Genomic DNA, 18,696 nt, shown 5'->3' with positions numbered 1-18,696 from the left:
ACAACATAAATTTGTATTTTAAATAAATCAATAAATAAATTAAGTATGGTTCATTGGTTCATTGCAGATTTGTGTTACTAACGCTTTACTCTGTATATTTATTCATGGAGGAGCTGAGTGTTCCATCTGACTAGAACAGACTTGATACCTATAACATAACATTTAACAGATTTTTTCCAGACAAATTCATTCGATTCACACCAGATGTGAAAATCATTGGGATAAACAAAAAGTCATTTTTAAGTGTATACAAAGTGTTCATGGTGGGACCTTTCCTTTCCTACCTTGAGTATCTCTCCATCAGCGTAGAGCACATAAACTGTGACTTCTATGTTTTTCTGAACGCTCTTCCCTCCTCTCTCAAAATCTCCTCGCTCCAGTGTCAGGTACAGGTCGTTACGGATGTCACCTGGGAATGAGATGGACACATAAACATACAGAATTTGCAGTTTATTCCACATTTCAACTGAGAAATAAATTGAAATGTAAATATGACAAACATGCACAGATTGCTTTATTAATATAGCACCTTTCAAAACTAAGGGTCAAATCCACTAAGAATGGATTATGCCCTCTAATAGCACCATGAATTGCGCAGCATTTGCCCCCACAATCTGCTCTGTTTTAAGGTCCTATTCACAAAAGATTTCACGCTAATGACATGCCGGCGCACACACACCCATAATGTTTTGCAGCTGAGTGCAGTTTGCTCTTGTTTTGTGAATGATGAGTGGAGTGGTTTCCGGTGTTTCAGGTTTTTCTCCACATTTCAGCACACATATCGGTTCATAATGAAAACTGCAGAGAGCACAAAAGCCTCCGATTGTGTGTCTTTAATTAGCAGAGGTGCGCAGACACACAGAGCTCTCCACAATCACACACCAACCTTTACATATTTTGCCTCTTTTACTTCTCTAGTATTTCGCATCTATAACATAACCTACTGAAATGTCAAATGTCAAAATACAGCTATTAGTGTGACTCAGGTTTTGCTGAAACTTGTTAATGTCTGAATCTTACAATAATGTTGTTTCACAGAACTGATGTTCTGTTTGTTGCCCACAGCTGGCTGCAGCATCAAACAGCATCTGAAACAATAAGTGCGTCTCCAAACTGAGAAAGACGCTGTGTGCGTTTATGCACAGCAGCAGTAACTTCATTAACACCGGATCAGTCAGGATCTGATGGTAATTAATGTTCTGTGTTCTGCTACACATCTTCACAGGTCAGCTGTTACACACAGGTTCCAGATGTATACGGTGGGATTGTTTGTAATAAAGCAGCCCTTAAGAATGAATCCTGAGCTCCATCAGTGCTGTCAGGATATTTTTAAGTAGCTGAAAGTCCGAGATAAGCCTAAAACCTCACACCCACCGATCCCCCCGAATGTCTGACTGAATATTTCGCTCTTATATATATATATAATATCTAATATCATTCAATATCATTCAAGCCTCACAAGCTTGAAGGTTTGAGGAGAGAGAGACAGAGTGAGGAGTGAGTGTGCGCGCAGTTAACACCAACTATCTGAAGAACTCCACCACAACTGCATGTGGCAATTAGTGCTGGTCTTTGTGAATTAGACTGTTTTTGCATTGATGCTTATTTGCATAGAAAGGGGACAATTTTACATCGAATGTATGAAAATTACTTCATTTACATACATGCAAATGGCACAGGTTGTTTTTTTTTAAACATGCATACTACCACTTATACCTGCTACATTTACAATAGAAAAAACGCAGATATTCTATGTATAATATACATGTCAACAAACACAGATGGAGACACACATAGTGTCTCACACACATTTAAAGCTGAATACCTCTGACATACACAAGACTAATGACCTGTGTTGAAGTATGAAGATCCATTCATCATTTCAGCTTGTCCTTATAGAGGAGATGTCATCCAAGATGAGAGTTAAATACTCGCTCCATCACTGCCCGAGGGGAGGACACGAGTGTGTGATATGCATGATTAATGTGTGTGAAAGTGGTGTGAAAGATTTTCTGCATACAGTATGTGTACAGATGTTTTTAAAATTCAACCTTAATCCCTTCTGTGTTTTTGAATGCAGCTGTATCATTTTCTGTGTTTCACACCCTTCACCACTTGCCTTTTGAGAACTGGGTCACGAAACTGTTTGAAGTAACAGGTTATCCATTTTAAAATTGACAATCAAAATGCAGGTAAGCTCACAGTGTCTTGTCGTCACTGTGAGGTTGCCACGCAACCAACGAAGACTGCAAGAAGTCACTGCCCCTTGAGAGAAACAGTACCAGGAAGCACATAACTCCCCTGTAACTCCCCCATAAAAACACAACTTGCCTCCACAGTTAATATATAGATATGAGAATGGTCTCAATCTTCTCCTCTAACGCTCAGCAGGAGCACAAGCGTATTTCCGAAAACATCTAACTATTCCTATAAAATAAAATGACTGGATGCTAACAGAAGAGAAATCTCATCTGTTGATGAGAGCATCCAGTCTGCTTACTTGTTCACGTTTCCTCTCTTGCACTTATTTGGATTTACCTTGTCCTTTATGGTAAAAATGTGTAAAATGTTCAAAAACATTTTTGAACATAATAATAAAAATTAATAGAAAAATAATTAAATAATAGAAATTAATAATAAACTTAATAATAATAATAATAATTGTGACTTTGTGTAGTATATTTCGTTTTATTCATTTTGTGTTACTTTTTTATAATAACAATTCCTATTAATACAGTCTTGTACTTGTTTGGTCTCACTGTCTGACTCTAAGAAACCTGAATCCTTGGTTGTTTGCACCTAAGTGTGAAATCCCACCCATGGCACCAGGTTTACAAAACTAGAGATCCCCCTCTGCTCACTCTCTTTCCCCTCAAGGCCTCTGCTGCTCAGCTCTCTGCTCTCTGGTGTGGCCTGCTCACTGAAGACACACACAGAACTCTTTTCTCTACGGCAGAAGATGCAAGAGCCTGCCCAAGACTCAGTAACTAAGTTATCTAGTGCCAGCAGCTACCACACAAGTCTGCTAGCTGATTTAACAAGCACAGGAGCCACAAAGCAGAGTAAACTTGCCGCTAACTCTGTAAGGACTGCACAAAGGAGTGACCTGGGCCCTCTGGCCTGCACTACTGGAGCACCGTCTACCCAGCAAAGTCTGCATCCTTCAGCCTTGGAGCCAAATCTTTCTCAGCCTGACTCATCCACAGATTCACCAGCTAAGAAGCAGAACACTACAAAGCATCTCTTTCTCCATGGACTTGGTAACAACTGGGCATAGCCTAGCAAGATATAGTGAAACATAGCATGGCTAAGCAAGAATGTTTAACTCAGTCAATGTACTGTACATGTATTGATTTGGCTAATATTATTCATTGAACTATTGTTATGATGTCCTTTTTGTGATGGTCAGGTTATTGCATAGTCACACTGCCAAGTTAATGTTAGCATACTTGACACACGTTACATCCAGTATCTAGGCCTTGCATGCAACTAACCTCTTCTTAACGTGGCAGCTTTAGCCTACACCAGAGAAACAGAGAACCACACAGTTAAGTGGTTTAAAACCTGGCTCTGCACACTGCTTGAGGCAGCAGATGTGGTTCAAGACACCACATGTTCTGGCCTTTTGTATCTATAGTTCACTCTGTCGGCCATATTGCCTGCATGCCATGTGCTCACTCACCAAGTGACTTCAGCCATCTTGCATATACACACATACACACACACACACACACACACACAAACACACACACATATACACTTGTATATAGATACATTTAGCTAGATTAATATTGTGTGTTTTTGCTCTTTTACCTTTTTGTTAAATAAATGCCTTTGGATATACACGCTGTCTGTTTAATGTTGCACAATAATGAGTTTTGCCAACCTCTGCTCTGCAAAGAACTCCAAAATCCTTCAACCTTAATTAGCTATAATGGTAACTGTGGTTATAGTTATTAAGTTCATTATTAATCAGAGTTCCAAATTGATAGCTTAGTAAATTTTGAGACTGAATTGAATCTTTTTCCCTGACTCCAGGGTGGTGCCTCGCTATTATTAATTCTTACTAATAATTTCTATTGATTATAATAATCAATAATTATCTTTGATAATCATTAAATACTGCTGATAGCCAAACTTGTATCCAATGCCCAACAAAATGGTGCCCAGTGTGATGATATTGTTGGCAATTATTCGTAACTGTGCAATATTAATTTCAGCATAATTTTGGCCAGTACCAAAACGAACTAAAGAGACGCCACTTTGCTTTACAATGAGAGTTACTGGAAGCTCACATCACTACATCTGACACTTCTTATTTGCTGTGTTAGCAAGCATCATGTGATAAAGAATCCATCACACTTTCCACCAGTTGTAGTGACTTTGTTCCATGCAGAACTTCATTTTGTTTGTCTTTGTAATCTTGGAGGGAATGATTATACAGAAGACAAATTCCAGAAACTGTAACATAGATCTTCTCCCACAGCTAATAAAACATCCTGGGCCATCGCTACATTACTTTCTCTTTATCAGTTATGTGACAGATCACTACAGTACTTTAGGGCAAAGTGTATTTAATTTGCTTAAAGTGAAACTTTTTAAACTTTCAACCCCTCTCTTATTGTTGCATTACATGCCGATCCAGTGTCAACACAAGGCCTTCGGAAGCAATAACTTGTGTCCCAGAGAAAATTAATCATCCCCTCATGTTGTGATGGGATACATGTCTTGTCTGCATCCAGAGACAGTTTCCAAACTGTATCTCTCTGGATACAGACAAGATATTTATGCATGTCTTATTGCATTGCATGTTTGGGGCAGGCTGGAGAAACAGCCATAAAACCACTAGAGTCCTTATATAAACAAACCTTAAAAACTCTGGATAAAAAGACAATGCATTATCATAACTGTAGGATACAGAAGAAATACAATTGACTGAGCTTTGAGAATTTTAAATTATATTCAAATTTGTGCCTTGTTTATAAAATTTTAAATGATTTGGCCCCTCCTCCATTATGTGACTGTGTATTTTCATTCAGTGAACTCTATAAAATCCTCTATAAGAGATTGTACTGGACCATTTTGTCACACTGCATTCGGACAGTCAGCTTTCTCTGTAAAAGCCACGACTCAGTGTGACGTCCCACCTGATGACATGAAGATCTGCAGCTCCATCAGTAGATTTAAAACCAAATTAAAAAGTCTGCTAAAAGCTGCTCAGCTCTGTAACCACTGACTCTACATTTTATCTCATGGTCTTCTCATGAATGCAAATAATCCTTCTTTCAAATTTTCAAGCATTCATTGGTCATTTCTAGTTGACATTGTGTGTGTGTGTGTGTGTGTGTGTGTGATGTGTAACTTTGTTTAATGTGTGCTGTCTGTTTTTTGCTTTGTACTGTTTTGTCATTGTGCTGTTATATGTTTTAATTGTGACCTGCAAAGGGGCCGCAACTGAAAATGAGCTGTAAGCTAACTCTAGCTAAATAAATAAATAAGTGATGTGGCTGAATCACTGACTCACCTGGCATGATGACATCAGGGAAGCCCAGTTTGCGTGTGATGGCCACCCCCCTGCTGAAAATGAGTGGGTTCTCTCTGCGGACCTGCTCCATGTCGCCCCTCAGCAGCTGCAGAGAGATGATCAGACCTGCAGGGATGGAAGCAAGAGAGCGAAACAGAGAAGAAAGAGACGAGATACATGAAGTAAAGCTGGAAGTATGGAAGTATGGAATAACCAAATTTTCCTATAAGGCATGAAAACACACTGGTTACAACCTCCTCTCAATAAGACCATACGTTAGATGATACATTTTGGGAACACGGGAGTTCACTGACTTTAACACGTGGGCACAAGAGGCTGAGAGTTCCCTGCAGTGACACTAATTAAGATGATTTTCCAGCTGATGTCAAGTGATGACATGCTTGTGTCATTCAGAGTGAGAGATGGTTTCCAAACAAGTCAAAGGTTTGTGTGTTTGTTTTGAAAGTTCATGAGTTCTGTGTTTGTCTAACTTTTTATTAGTTTATTAGTTTATTAGTTTATTAGTGTCTGTAAAGTTATAGATAACCTGGTTATTAATGTTATGTTTCCTGTCAGAAAACACTGACATCTTTATCTTGGAGTTGATCTTTACAGTAATTATTAACAGATGACAGTATTTGGATAAATTAAACAGCATTTGAATGTACAACTACAGTAAGTCATCTAAAAAAAAAATTGAAATTGATATGGTTAATATCTGTGCTGTCAGCTGATCAATTTACCACAAATACATTTGATCAGATTTGGGTTAAATGCATCTGATCTGCTCACATATCAATTAATCATACTGACACTGTCACACACACACACTCAAGCTGTTTCCAGTCATAATTAAGGTAGCACGAGATACACACACACTCTGTCCTACCGTAGTTGGTGCTGGGAGCGGTGTATTTGGTGCTGGACTTGCGGATGATGTTCTCGTGGATCTGGTACCATTCATTCTCGTTGTTGCAGCTGGAAAGCAACATAAATCTCAGGTCTTATCAAGCAGAAAACATTTTTGTGACTCATTTGGGAGAGGCTTAGTTAATTGTAATTAATTGCAATTGCAGCTAACACTGCACAGGAGCTATACTGCAGTCAGGCAGAAGGACTAGCTGGAATTTGAAGTAATAAAGATGATAACAGCTCATCCATGTCCACAGCATCAGCTGAACAATAAGCAAGTAGAAATACTGGTGGATTCTAGTAGTTATTTATTATTTATCTTTGCTGGCGGATGTGAAGAATTGTGCTACAGGGCCACTAACATGTTGGCATTTTCAGTCACATAGATGTCACACAAGAGGCTTGAGAAGCAGGAACCCCGAGGTACAAAGAGAGGATGTGTAACCACCCATGAAGCATGAACCCCCCTCAGGAGTTCAGCTAAGGTTGCTGTGAGGCCTCAAACACACACATACACACACACACACACACACACACACACACACACACACACAGTTTGCAGAGGCAAGGGAATTCCTCTCGGCTGAAACTTCTTAAGACTTGCCTGCAGGAGCCCTACAGTGCTGACAGTCACAACATGATGTAACTATGACTGTGTGTGTGTGTGTGTGTGTGTGTGTGTGTGAGTGGGTGTGAATAAGTCTGTGTTGTATGAAGAATGGAGTGCTGATGGCATTATAAGACTGCAAAAACTACTGTGTGACACAACAGTGAAGTGGCTGTCTGTAGCTTATGGGACATTTCTCCTACATATTGCAGTATCAGTGATAGACAGAGTGAGAAAAAAAAGGTTAGATGAGGTGAGAGACTGAGGAAATAAAGGGTTAAGCAGAAGAGAAGAAGGAAAAGGTCATTGGCTGAGGAGACAAAGGGACAAGAGTGAAGAATATGATGTAAAGATATCCTCCTCTTTTATTGTCTCATCTTTAACCTTTTGTTCTTTTCTTCTCACTGACCTTTTCTATCAGATTCATTTGTCACTAATTTTGCACTCAGCTTCTTTTCCTCTGTGCCCCAAAATGTTCAGTTCAGGACAACAGGATATAGTTTTCAAAAAGGAGTTGTGGAGCCTTTTGTGTGTCCATCTTTTGAACCTCAGCGCTAAATCCTACATACTGGTCCTTTAATGAATTCCCATATACTACATCTTATTCCCTGACAGTTGTGAACATGCAGTTCTCTTTCCTTTAACTAAAAACTAAAGAACTGAAACTTATATTTGTATTGTCAGGCTCTTCCTTATATCAAATGAATGGAACTATGATTTTATTTACTAATTTCTCTGTGAGTTCTTGCTCCCAGATAAATTTTAATGCCTGGTTCATAGCTGTTAGCAGTGCTACAGAAATAGATTCATTTTAGTGTGATGACTCAGTTTAACATTCAATAAAATGTGTTTTAATCAGCAGATCTTCAGCCTGAGAGTATGAACCAGTTAGGCTGAAAAGTTAAGTTTTTCAGAGGTCAGAAGGTAGCTGAGTTAAATATAAACCTAGTTTCACTGAATATATCGAAAATTAGCAGTCAAAATACTCAGACCAGTGACATGTAGTGATGTAATGTGAGCACAGGTCTGCTATGGGTCTTAATGCTCATAAAAGACTGAGTAGAATAGAATTAATAGAAGATAATATATATATATATATATATATATATATATATATATATATATATATATATATATATATATATATATATATATATATATATATATATATATATATATATCATCACTGTGTATTTGTTTGACATATTTGTTATCAGATAATATATCTGAGGAGAATTAAACAACATGCAGACTGCTTGGATTGACTTCTGTGAGCAGCACATGATGAGATTTTAATTAACACCAAACATTATAGCATGTATATAGAGTGTGTGTGTGTGTGTGTGTATGTGTGTGTGCAGCCACTTACGTGTAGACTTTCAGGACAAAGTCTTTCTCCTCTTTGAGCTCTGAGATGGTCTGCAGAACGTCACTCATGGCCAGGACAGCGCAGCCGTACGGTCGGCGGTACTGAACGTGTGGAGGGCCCTTCTTACTGTCATTCAACAGCATGCGACCTGCAACAGGAAGTGTGTGTGTGTGTGTGTGTGTGTGTGTGTATGTATGGTCATTCAGCAGCACACATACATAAAATTGTCTCTGAGTTGGAAGTAAACAATTACAAAAGAGAAGCACATTTAAAAAGATGAAACTACATCCTGTGCATACTGCATGTTTTCTGACATGAACTAAAGTTTAGAATGTAAGTTACTGCAAAGATACTCAGCTTCATCATGTCATATTCTACTTTGTTTCCTTCTTTTGTAAATTATTAATCAGTCATGTAGCAGCACTACAAACTACAGTCTCAAAAATGACCTTGGACACTCTGACAGTCTCAACATACTTCCTGTATGTTTTACTGTATGTCTACTACAGTCTTACCTGTTCTGATGACCTGTGAGACGATGTAGAGATCTCTCTTCATGTCTTTGTTGCTCAGGTCCTGCACAGTCCAAGAGAAAACAAAACGACACAGTTACTGAAAATACAAGTTCAAATTCAGCACTGATATTTTCTTGTTCTGTTAATAAAATTAATCACATCAGAGCAAGAAAATATCACGATTCACGCTCAGATTTATAATGTAGAAGTGCAGGACTGACGATTCTTCTGGATTTCCTCCTGCGGTACTTTTTAGACATTTGCCCCAAACACCAAAACAGCAAAGTTAGATTGAAATAAAGCTGCAACAATTAGTCAATTAATCAATTAACTGATTAACAGAAAATTAATTAAGTAATTAATTGATAATTGATTAATAGATTTAATAATTTTTCGAACAAAAATGCAAAAAAAAAATCCAAAATAAAAACAATCGGCCTCCAGCTTCTCCAATTTGAAGACATTTTAATACATCTCCTTGTTGTGGGAAATTATGATGCATTTCACTTATAGCTGACAACTCATAGACTAAACAAGTAATTGATTAATTGACACAATAATCAGCAGATTAATTGACAATGAAAATAATCGTTAGTTGCAGCCCTACACTGAAATTAACTGATGTTATCATGGGAAGCAAGAAAAAGCATATTTTACCTTCTATTTAAACTCTGCCTTTTAGTCTCTTTATATTATTTTCTATATTTTTATATTTCTCAGAGAAAAACATTTTTGAATTTGGTGGAGCTTTTCTCCCAAAAGCCTCATAATAACACAGCAATGAAAATACGTTCATGATGGCTGCTCTCTTGTTTCTGGTTATATCAGCGTCTCTCTGTGTTTATTAAGGTTCTTCTGCTGAACCACATGATTGTGAGTGAAGCTGATTCTACAACAGAGCAATAGGGGGCAATGCATCCTTACTTTTATATTCTTCCTCCCACTTCTTCACATCTACTTCACATCACATCTATCTTAGACTACAGTATCAGTACTGGTACTGTGTTCAACCACCTGCATTTTAAACATGTCTTTGTCATTTTAAATGTGTGATTCTGTGCGTATGTTACCGTAAAGAGAGCACACAGCCTGTCCACCTTCTCTGGATTCTTCGGTCCTCCGTTCTTGTTCAGTCTGACCATGAACTTCTCACTGGAAAAACACAAACAACTGCCTTTAGCTTTTGAACAAACATTTAAACCCCATGTAATGTGAACTAGCTGCAGGGCTGCTGCTCTGTAACTGACCTTTGACCTAAAAGAAATTAACTCAGTTAGTGTCTCACTGCAGATTTCAGGACTCACTGGGTGTCTGGGATTAAATCTTTTCTGACCCAAGATTCTGTTTTTATGCCCAAAGAATTCAGACTGGTTGTCATGTGAATCTGAGAATATCATACAAAACAATTACACAGAAATCGCTGTGACCTCATCTGCATATCCTGCGAAACCCGACTCCAAGGTTGAAAAACTCTGCTCTAACCACAACCAATTTACCCCGGTGCCCTCGCTGAGTCTCCTCAGGGGATTTCTGAAAGGGATATAAAATTCTTTCAGATTTCTCCTCATGCCTCCTCTCTCCTCTCCCCCCTGGAGGACTGGCAGTGAAGAAACTCTAAAGCAGCGTGTCTCAGCCTTTTTCGCTTCAGGGAACAGCAAAATATTGTCTGCCGGTGTCAGCAACTCTGTTCTTTTAACCCCTATTTATCCAGAGGATGTGACTCAGCTGACATGCTTTTATTCAACAAAGACATGAAATTAATACAGTTAAGCCTCAGACACATTATGAGATCCTCAGTCATAAGTGACTCTGATCAGCACATACTAAACCACTGACAGTTTTGGTTTGTGCTGTGATTTACGCAGAAATAAGAAGGAGAAGAAGTGAACACAGTATTTAGTGTAAGCCATTAATGGAGCCTCCTGCTAGCTCAGGCAGGCATGGGAGTGTGTTGATAGTCACATGTTACATACTAGAGATCTCCACCTACCCAAGTCTGGGGATTTCTAATTGTATGGTAGTTGCGAGTTGCGAGCGCGGCCTCTAACAAACCTACATCCCTAACATGAACACGACTTACTGGAAATGATATTCTAATAGTTTTTAAACTCTAATTGTTTCCACCCAGTTTTAACAACGAAACCTGAGAGATTGTCCTCAGTCTCTATGAACGAAGCATTTAGAGACGGACCTGTGAGTCTATCCAATCATATATGTCCAACATTTGGTGCTTCTTCAGTCTGTATAGAACAACAGTAAACTCTACATCCTCGCTGTTTCACTGCTGCCTTCTTTCATCCTGGATGAAAATTTAGTTGTATTTGAATTCTGAATGTGTTCATGTTCATCATATGTTGTGTATCTTGGGCTCTTGGGTATCTGTAGCAACACTCACAATGTAAAAAATACTTAATTTCAAGTAAAAGTCCTGCATTTAAAACCCCAACTACAAATACAGAAGTATTATCTGCTAAATTTACAAGTCAAAGTCAAAGTCAAAGTAAGAAAATTGGCCCTTGTGACTGTATATAAATATGTAATAAAATGAATTATTTACACTGATGAATCAATTCATAAGCAGAATTATATTGTTGGTCGAGGCGGAGCTACTTTTAAATTCTTTACAGTATAAGGGTCATGAGATAAATCTGAGGAGTTATAAAATGAGAAGTTGGGTAGAAAAGATATAAAACATATTTCTACTTCATAAATTTGGATTCATTTTTCAGACTTTTCTCTAATCTTTTCTAACAGTTGTTTATTTGAAACTATCTGAGAAGTTTAGAGGAGAAACGTCTCTTTGGAACAGACATCTGAAACGTGACAGTGGGCCCCGACCACACACTGATTTACTGAAACGGTCACAAACCAAAATGTTTGGGAATTACAGGTTTGTAGTTTTAACTTTGTTACTACAGGTAATATAATCATTTCATAAACCAGGGACTTACTGCACGTTGCTACTATCATCGCCAAACTACGACAATTTATCTTCATTTTGTGTCATCAGCTACTCTGCAAGATTGAATTCCACATATGTTGCCTGGTAAATACTGTATCTCATTACAGAACAACAGCTCTTCAAATAATCTTTATTATTCAACATACACAATAAAACCTGACTCTGGGGTTATTGCTAATGTTTGCAGAATTCCCTGCAAACAACAGCAGTGAGGACCAACAAATCCCTACAACACACACTATGTCCAATTCTTTAAAATAAACAATTTATTCTAATCCCCTAGAGATACGGCGGCCCAAACAAACAACTACAACAAAAGAGAATAAATATGTATTTCTCCTCAAACAGTGGGACAGTGTGATGGTGTGTGTGTGATGGTGTGTGTGTGTGTGTGTGGAGGGAGATACTGTGCAGCCAAAATAAGTACAACAACATATATGTACACACATGCTATCCAAAGTAATTTGTAACCATCTCTTAGGTGGACAGCTGGCACAAATGTACAACATGTACACACTCATGCACATAAATCTTTGTAAATACACTCCTCCTCCACCTACACACACACACACACACACACACACAAAACCAGAGTTGAATTATTAACACTTTTCACTACATCACTATGACGGAGGCCACATAAACAACGTGGATGCAATCAGAAAATGATCTGCTTGATACACACACACACACACACACACACACACACACACACACACACACACACACACACACACACACACACAGATTCCAGCATGTATGCATGGATACACACATGCACATGGACAGCCATACACCGATGTACTGTAGAGGGATGTATGCATGGATGCACTTGCACACACGGTGTACAGAGATGCACACACGCACACTTTGTGGAAATGCATATGAACCAATCATTTCCACACCATCGCCATTCATACTCTAGGAGGATGAATGGCGATGGTGTGGAAATTATTGTTTTTTAGAATCTACTTTTAGAGTCTAAAAAGTATCTGCAGCAGAGCCTCGACTCAAGAAAAACAGCACACACACACACACACACACACACACACACACACACACACACTGGCAAACCTTGCGACTGACATAATTCAATGTCCCCTAGACCCCGCCTCCCCACAACCATCAATACACCTACTAACAATTGGGCCAATTATAAAAATTCTCTTGGACTGTAATCTCACAATTGTATTTTACCTAGATAGATAAATTAAGCAATTTATTCTAATCCCCTGGAGAAACCTCAGCCCAAACAAACAAATACAACAAAAGAGAATAAATTTGTATTTCTCCCCAAACAGCAGGAGTGTGTGTGTGTGTGTTTGTGTGTGGTTGTATGTGATAGGAAGATAGAGAGGAAAAAAGAAGGAGATACTGTGCAGCCAAAATAAACACACAAACAACACACTGTGTGTACACACTGCATTACACAAACACTTCCTTTCACTGCACCTTGGATAGATTTATGGTATTATTTAAGGTATTCACCTGACACTCAGACAGTTGAATTTTCAATGATTGCCATCATTTTACGGAATGAAAAGTAAGCAATGCACTCACTGAAGCAACAATGCACCGACATCATTCTTGTGATCACTGTAATGTCATGTAAGAAAGAAGTTGATGGGAAGGAGATAAATAAAAGCTGAAGAGGAGGGTTGGGTTTTCTTGATGAGAATCAAATGATGGTGAAAAGAAGATGAAACAGGGAAATGATTCAGTGAGAACAGGCTCCTGTTAGTCATACCTTGTAGAGATGAGTTTTTAAAGCCAGTGACAGAACACACAGAGTCTCTGTTGTCATAATTACAGTGGAAAAGTCTTTATTACTGGTAAGTCTGAAAGAGAGGACTAGAAATCAGATTGATGTAGTGAAATAACAGCTAAATAACTGATGTTAGAGTACATTTATATATATTCATATATTCTATGTAATCATAAGTCATTGGTATAGTGGGGGAAATCTAGCTTTGCACTGGTAACATGACTAACAGATTCAATGATTTGTTCAGTGCAATATTTGTCCTGTTACTGTTGAGATGTGATTCTTTTTGGTTTGTATTACCTGGTTTTAGACCAAACAATAAGATGTGAGAGAAGTTCATGCAATAGGACATAGACTGAACCTTTATTTTTAAAGGAACATATCCTGCACATTTCACAGGTCTATATTTATATTCTGAGGCTCTGCTGGAATATCTTCACATGATTTACAGTTAAAAACTCCTTATTTATCTTATCTTGTATAAGTTATGCAGCCCCTCAGTTCAGCCTCTGTCTGAAACAGGCCGTTTTAGCTCCTGTCTCTTTAAGGCCCGCCTCCTGATGAGCCCATTCTGTTGTGATTGGTCAGCTTCAGGAAGCTGCTCCTCCTTTACATAAATAAACAGTAGTAGCAGGATTTCACTTCTTTTTCTCGTTCTTTACTCGAAATGGAAACTTCTCATATACATCCGTACATGTTCGAGCCAAAATCTGAAAGATGTGAGTGGACAACGTGACCAACCCGTGGAACAACCTTAGCAACAACCTCAGGATGGACGTTTGTGTGCAATCTGATGTCATCACAAGGAGGAGGTGGAGGTAACTTTGCAAACAAAGCATTCAGAGCAGGTTGAAGCCCTGACTTTTGACTTACAGGGAGTATTTTTACATATGTTCACCTCAAGTTTTGGACCTTTGACCATATTTAACATCTCACATCATAACTGCATAAAAATAACAGAAAATCACAAAAAGCATGATATGTCCCCTTTAAACTCTGCATAGCCTCATTTGAGCTGAGATGTTTACAAACGGTTAATTATCTAAATGGTTCATCAATGTGAAACACTGCATTAAAACAAGTGTTGATGGAGGCTTTTAGTTTAAGGTACTGGTGAGATAAGGAGTTATCGTACCATCCAGGAAGTCCAGGTTAAGTAACAGATCAATGCGTTTAAAAGGTTTTCATGTGCCACAACACTGCTGACAGTCAGATAGTCAGGATTTTGTAACTCTAGAAAAGTATCACAGCTGCAACTATTTCATCTTTCACTGCTATGTTTGTGAAGTAAACAGTGGAAATGATTGGCCAGCAGCAGCAGACGCTCCTGTGTTGTTATGCTGGAGTCTGACTGCTAAAATACCCCGATCAAGGTTTCCTACAACATTGCAGCAATTAATTCAAACAATCAATATGCAAACTCTTCATCATTTAGTCTGCTGAAATGAGACAGTGTAGGGACTTTGTGTGCTTGACTGTTTTGCTTCCACAAGCAACATGAATTTTGGACAAACATGAATTGAAAGAAAAAAATATTGGAACTGCAGGTTCATTAAAATATTGTCCCTTGCACAAATAAAAGCAAAACACTGGAGATTCTCTGAGATCAACAGACAGTTGTTCGCTGGTCCCTGAGGCATGTGAGAGTCTTCAATCTGCCTGTTCTCTGAGAGGAGAGACACGAGGAGAAATCTTCAGCTCCCTCTCAAAACTCCCAAATGTGACACACTTTGAGTAAGGAGACCAGAGAAAAGACAGAAATCAACAGCTGAGATCCAAGCACATTACAAAACTCTGCCTCGGTTTCGTTCTCTCCCTCCGGACGGATCGCGGTGCTTATTGGACGTACAGTAGCATAAGGCAGAGGATAACACATTAAATACACTAAAACACTCAGAAACACTCAGAAACACTCACACACACCAACACAGACTGCACAAATAATTCTCAGAGGCAGAGCTGCTCTGGGGGCAAAAAGCCTCAGTTGGTGACTTAAATCTCAATAGCTGGAGGACTTTTTGGAAAGTTACTATCAGCCGTAAGCTCATCTCCTCTCTTCTGTCTCCTCTCCTCTATCTCCTCTTCTTAAATCTCATCTTCTCCCCTCTCTTCTGTCTCGTCTCCTCTCTTCTGACAAATCTCCTCTCCTCTCTTCTATCTCCTCTCCTCTCCTTCGCTTTTGTCGACTCTCCTCTCTTTCGTCTCCTCTCTGTCATCTGAGCGTCTCAGAGGAGCAGGTCTTGTCATTTGACTAATGCTGAGTCAGACTAGACTTTGAAAACAGGCTGCCAAGGTCAAATGTATTTGTGTGTGCATGTGTGTGTGTGTGTGTGTGTCTGGGTGTGTCATAGGCTACTTTCAGGGACAAATTTCAGACTAAAGGCCAGTAAATCTGGGGCGCCTTGTCCAAGGTTAGGTTTAGGTTTAGGCAAGTAGTGGTTAATGTTAGAGTTAGGGTTAGTCTTCAGGAAATGAATGTAACACTATGTAATGTCCCCAAAAGTGACCTAGAACAACGTCTGTGTGTGTGACATTAGTTCTACTTTCTGCTAAACATCAACATTTGTGTTTAATACTCTCAATGACCCTACATTGAACTGCAGCCTGCTACATATTAATAACCCCAAACACACACACACACACACACACACACACACACACACACACACACACACACACACACACACACACACACACACACACACACACAGTCATGCCATCACAGTTGGCCTACATCAACCTCATTATTGACATTAGTAATTCCTTATCTGTTAGCATTGTGATCACTGCACTATTGCATAATTGATGGACATTCATTAGGGTGGGAGGTCATGTATTATTCACAGCAGCTCTGTGTGGCTACTTGCCACTATTTGTTTCACATTATGGAGGCAATATGCCAACTATGAGGAAGAGAGAGAGAGAGAGACCAGCAGAATGAGAGAGCAGAGCAGAGTGGGTGAAAGGTTTTGCAGAGAGTTAATTATGGCTGATTTGAATTTGAACTTCCGAAAACATAAAAACCTCCCAAGCGGACACAAACAAACAGTCTGAATGATCTGCATGTTCACATTTGTGCTTTTACACCATAATAAATACCAGATTTTCAACCCAACCAATTCCCTGTTATGACAAACTTTTTCTTAATTTTCTTAAAAACATTTTAGTCTGGATCCATTCCTCATGAATCACATCCATGCACACTTATTCAGTGATTCATTCTCTGTCAAACCGCACATTCAAAATGTCTGAATAAGCATCACAACCTTTTGATACATTTCTTTGAGTCGTGATTTCTTTGAATGTGTTGACGAGTGTGTGTATGTGTTTTTTTCTACCTGATAGTCTTTCCCTCTCTCAGGTCGTACAGAGAGAAGAATATGTCTGTGTCTTCTCCTATGCTGTTGTAGGTGAAGCTCTTCAGGTTGACCAGTAGGTGGTGAGGAACTGGAACTCTACACTGCTCCCCGTGTCGCTGCCGGGTGTTGTCACCCTGGAAATCCACAATAAAAAAACAAGTATTATGGGAAAATGTATCATTTTATGGTCCTTTAGCATCAGTAACTCACACATCAGTAAATGACAATATCAACTTTAAAATGTTAGAGAAGTTAACAATCTGATATGAGACAGATGCTTTTAATTGCTTCAGTCATGATCTCATTCATTAAGAGTAATTATCTGATAGTAAGTAAAATATTTTTTTGGGAAGGACACATCAGTGTTTAAAAGTGCCATATGGAGCGCCTCTAGAAAGGATGTTGTTTCCAAGAGATCCATGAGAATAGTCTATGGCAACAGATCTTATGTTTCTATTCAACAAAAACAGAAAGAATAAAGCAGCCTCACAGTCTGTGAAGTGTTCTGGTGCTGGACTGTTTCCACTGTGAATATGGAGACTGTCTCTGAAACCTTTGCCAGAGTAAGACAGTGACTTGAACCCCACCGTCTCTTAAAGCTAACCACAGGGATGCCATTGAGCAAGGCACCGAATCCCTGAGTGCTCCGCTAGTCGACAGGAGATGACAGAGTTTGTAGAGGCTTCTGGGTATGTGAGTGTTTTTAATGAAAGAAATTATTTTCATTATAACTCAGAGGAAGTAGACTTCAGTTGTGGATGTAGCTTGTAAATATAACATATCCTTATAAAGTCTTTTCATCAATATTTCCATAGCTTTTCAAAAGTAAAATGCACTAAAAAAGCTTTATTGATTGCATTAATCATGTGTGTAAAACCTTCTTCTTCTGTTTGTGCTGCACAGCCAAATTAAGGCTACATTTTCCCACAACATGTTAATCCAAATGTTTTCCGAAGTAAAAGTAAAGACTGTAGACATCATCCTCTTCCCACTCAGAGCAGCAACACTGAGGGTCAAGAGGTGGAATCTGTTGTTAACTATATACAAGAATCTCACTTTTGAATGTGATACTGAGATGGTTTGTAGAAGAGGTCAACCACTTTTCTGCCTACAGAAACTCGCCAAGTTTCCTGTTGGCAGGTCCCTGATGACTCCTGATGATTACAAATCCTACATAGTACGGCAGTCTAATTATCAAATCCGAGAATGCACCGGCTAAAATAGTAAATACGAGCAGAAAAATGGTGAAGAGTGTTAAAAGAATTATGATTACACAGTGTATGAGTTTATTTTACATAGATCATGATGAATTGTTCCTGTCTTCTCATCAGCTGAGGTTAAAGGAAGTCCAGCATTATGTTTGTAAAGAGGAAGATGTAGCAATTAAAATTCGTTGGAGACATGGTGAGACATGTCATCCATAGACTGTATAAAAATATGGACGTAGTTACCGTGATGTCACCCGTTGGTTTCTGAAGAGCGGTTTTGAAGCTCAAAGTGAGCCGCTCCGGCTGTCGCTATCTTGGCAATGCTTGACTCTGTCTAACTCCCAGCCAATCAAAAATGGGCAAAGAGGCGGGCCGAATGGCTGAAACAAGCCACCTAGCAGCTGGTGGACCTGTCACTCAAAGCAGCCATGTCATTCATTATGCATAACTTTACAGATTAATAAAATTTAAACGG

The 18,696-nt window shown here is 38.9% G+C and overlaps 1 protein-coding gene across 13 annotated transcripts in view; it reads right to left on the bottom strand.

Moving 5' to 3' along the window:
• Nucleotides 1–18,696, bottom strand: part of LOC137180918 (dedicator of cytokinesis protein 3-like) — a 213,562-nt gene that overhangs the window by 50,308 nt on the left and 144,558 nt on the right. For all 13 annotated transcript variants that reach the window (XM_067586217.1, XM_067586223.1, XM_067586211.1 and 10 more), the window contains 7 exons: nucleotides 16,993–17,147; nucleotides 9,998–10,079; nucleotides 8,928–8,988; nucleotides 8,413–8,560; nucleotides 6,414–6,502; nucleotides 5,525–5,650; nucleotides 285–409 (listed from right to left, as the gene is read on the bottom strand). In XM_067586217.1, the coding sequence (XP_067442318.1) occupies nucleotides 285–409; nucleotides 5,525–5,650; nucleotides 6,414–6,502; nucleotides 8,413–8,560; nucleotides 8,928–8,988; nucleotides 9,998–10,079; nucleotides 16,993–17,147 (786 nt within the window). The remainder of the gene's footprint in view (nucleotides 1–284; nucleotides 410–5,524; nucleotides 5,651–6,413; nucleotides 6,503–8,412; nucleotides 8,561–8,927; nucleotides 8,989–9,997; nucleotides 10,080–16,992; nucleotides 17,148–18,696) is intronic.

Source organism: Thunnus thynnus, chromosome 4, assembly GCF_963924715.1.
Source record: "Thunnus thynnus chromosome 4, fThuThy2.1, whole genome shotgun sequence".
NCBI classification, from domain to species: domain Eukaryota; kingdom Metazoa; phylum Chordata; class Actinopteri; order Scombriformes; family Scombridae; genus Thunnus; species Thunnus thynnus.
Note: the sequence above shows the minus strand (reverse complement) of the source record. Positions and strands in the feature narration are given on the sequence as shown.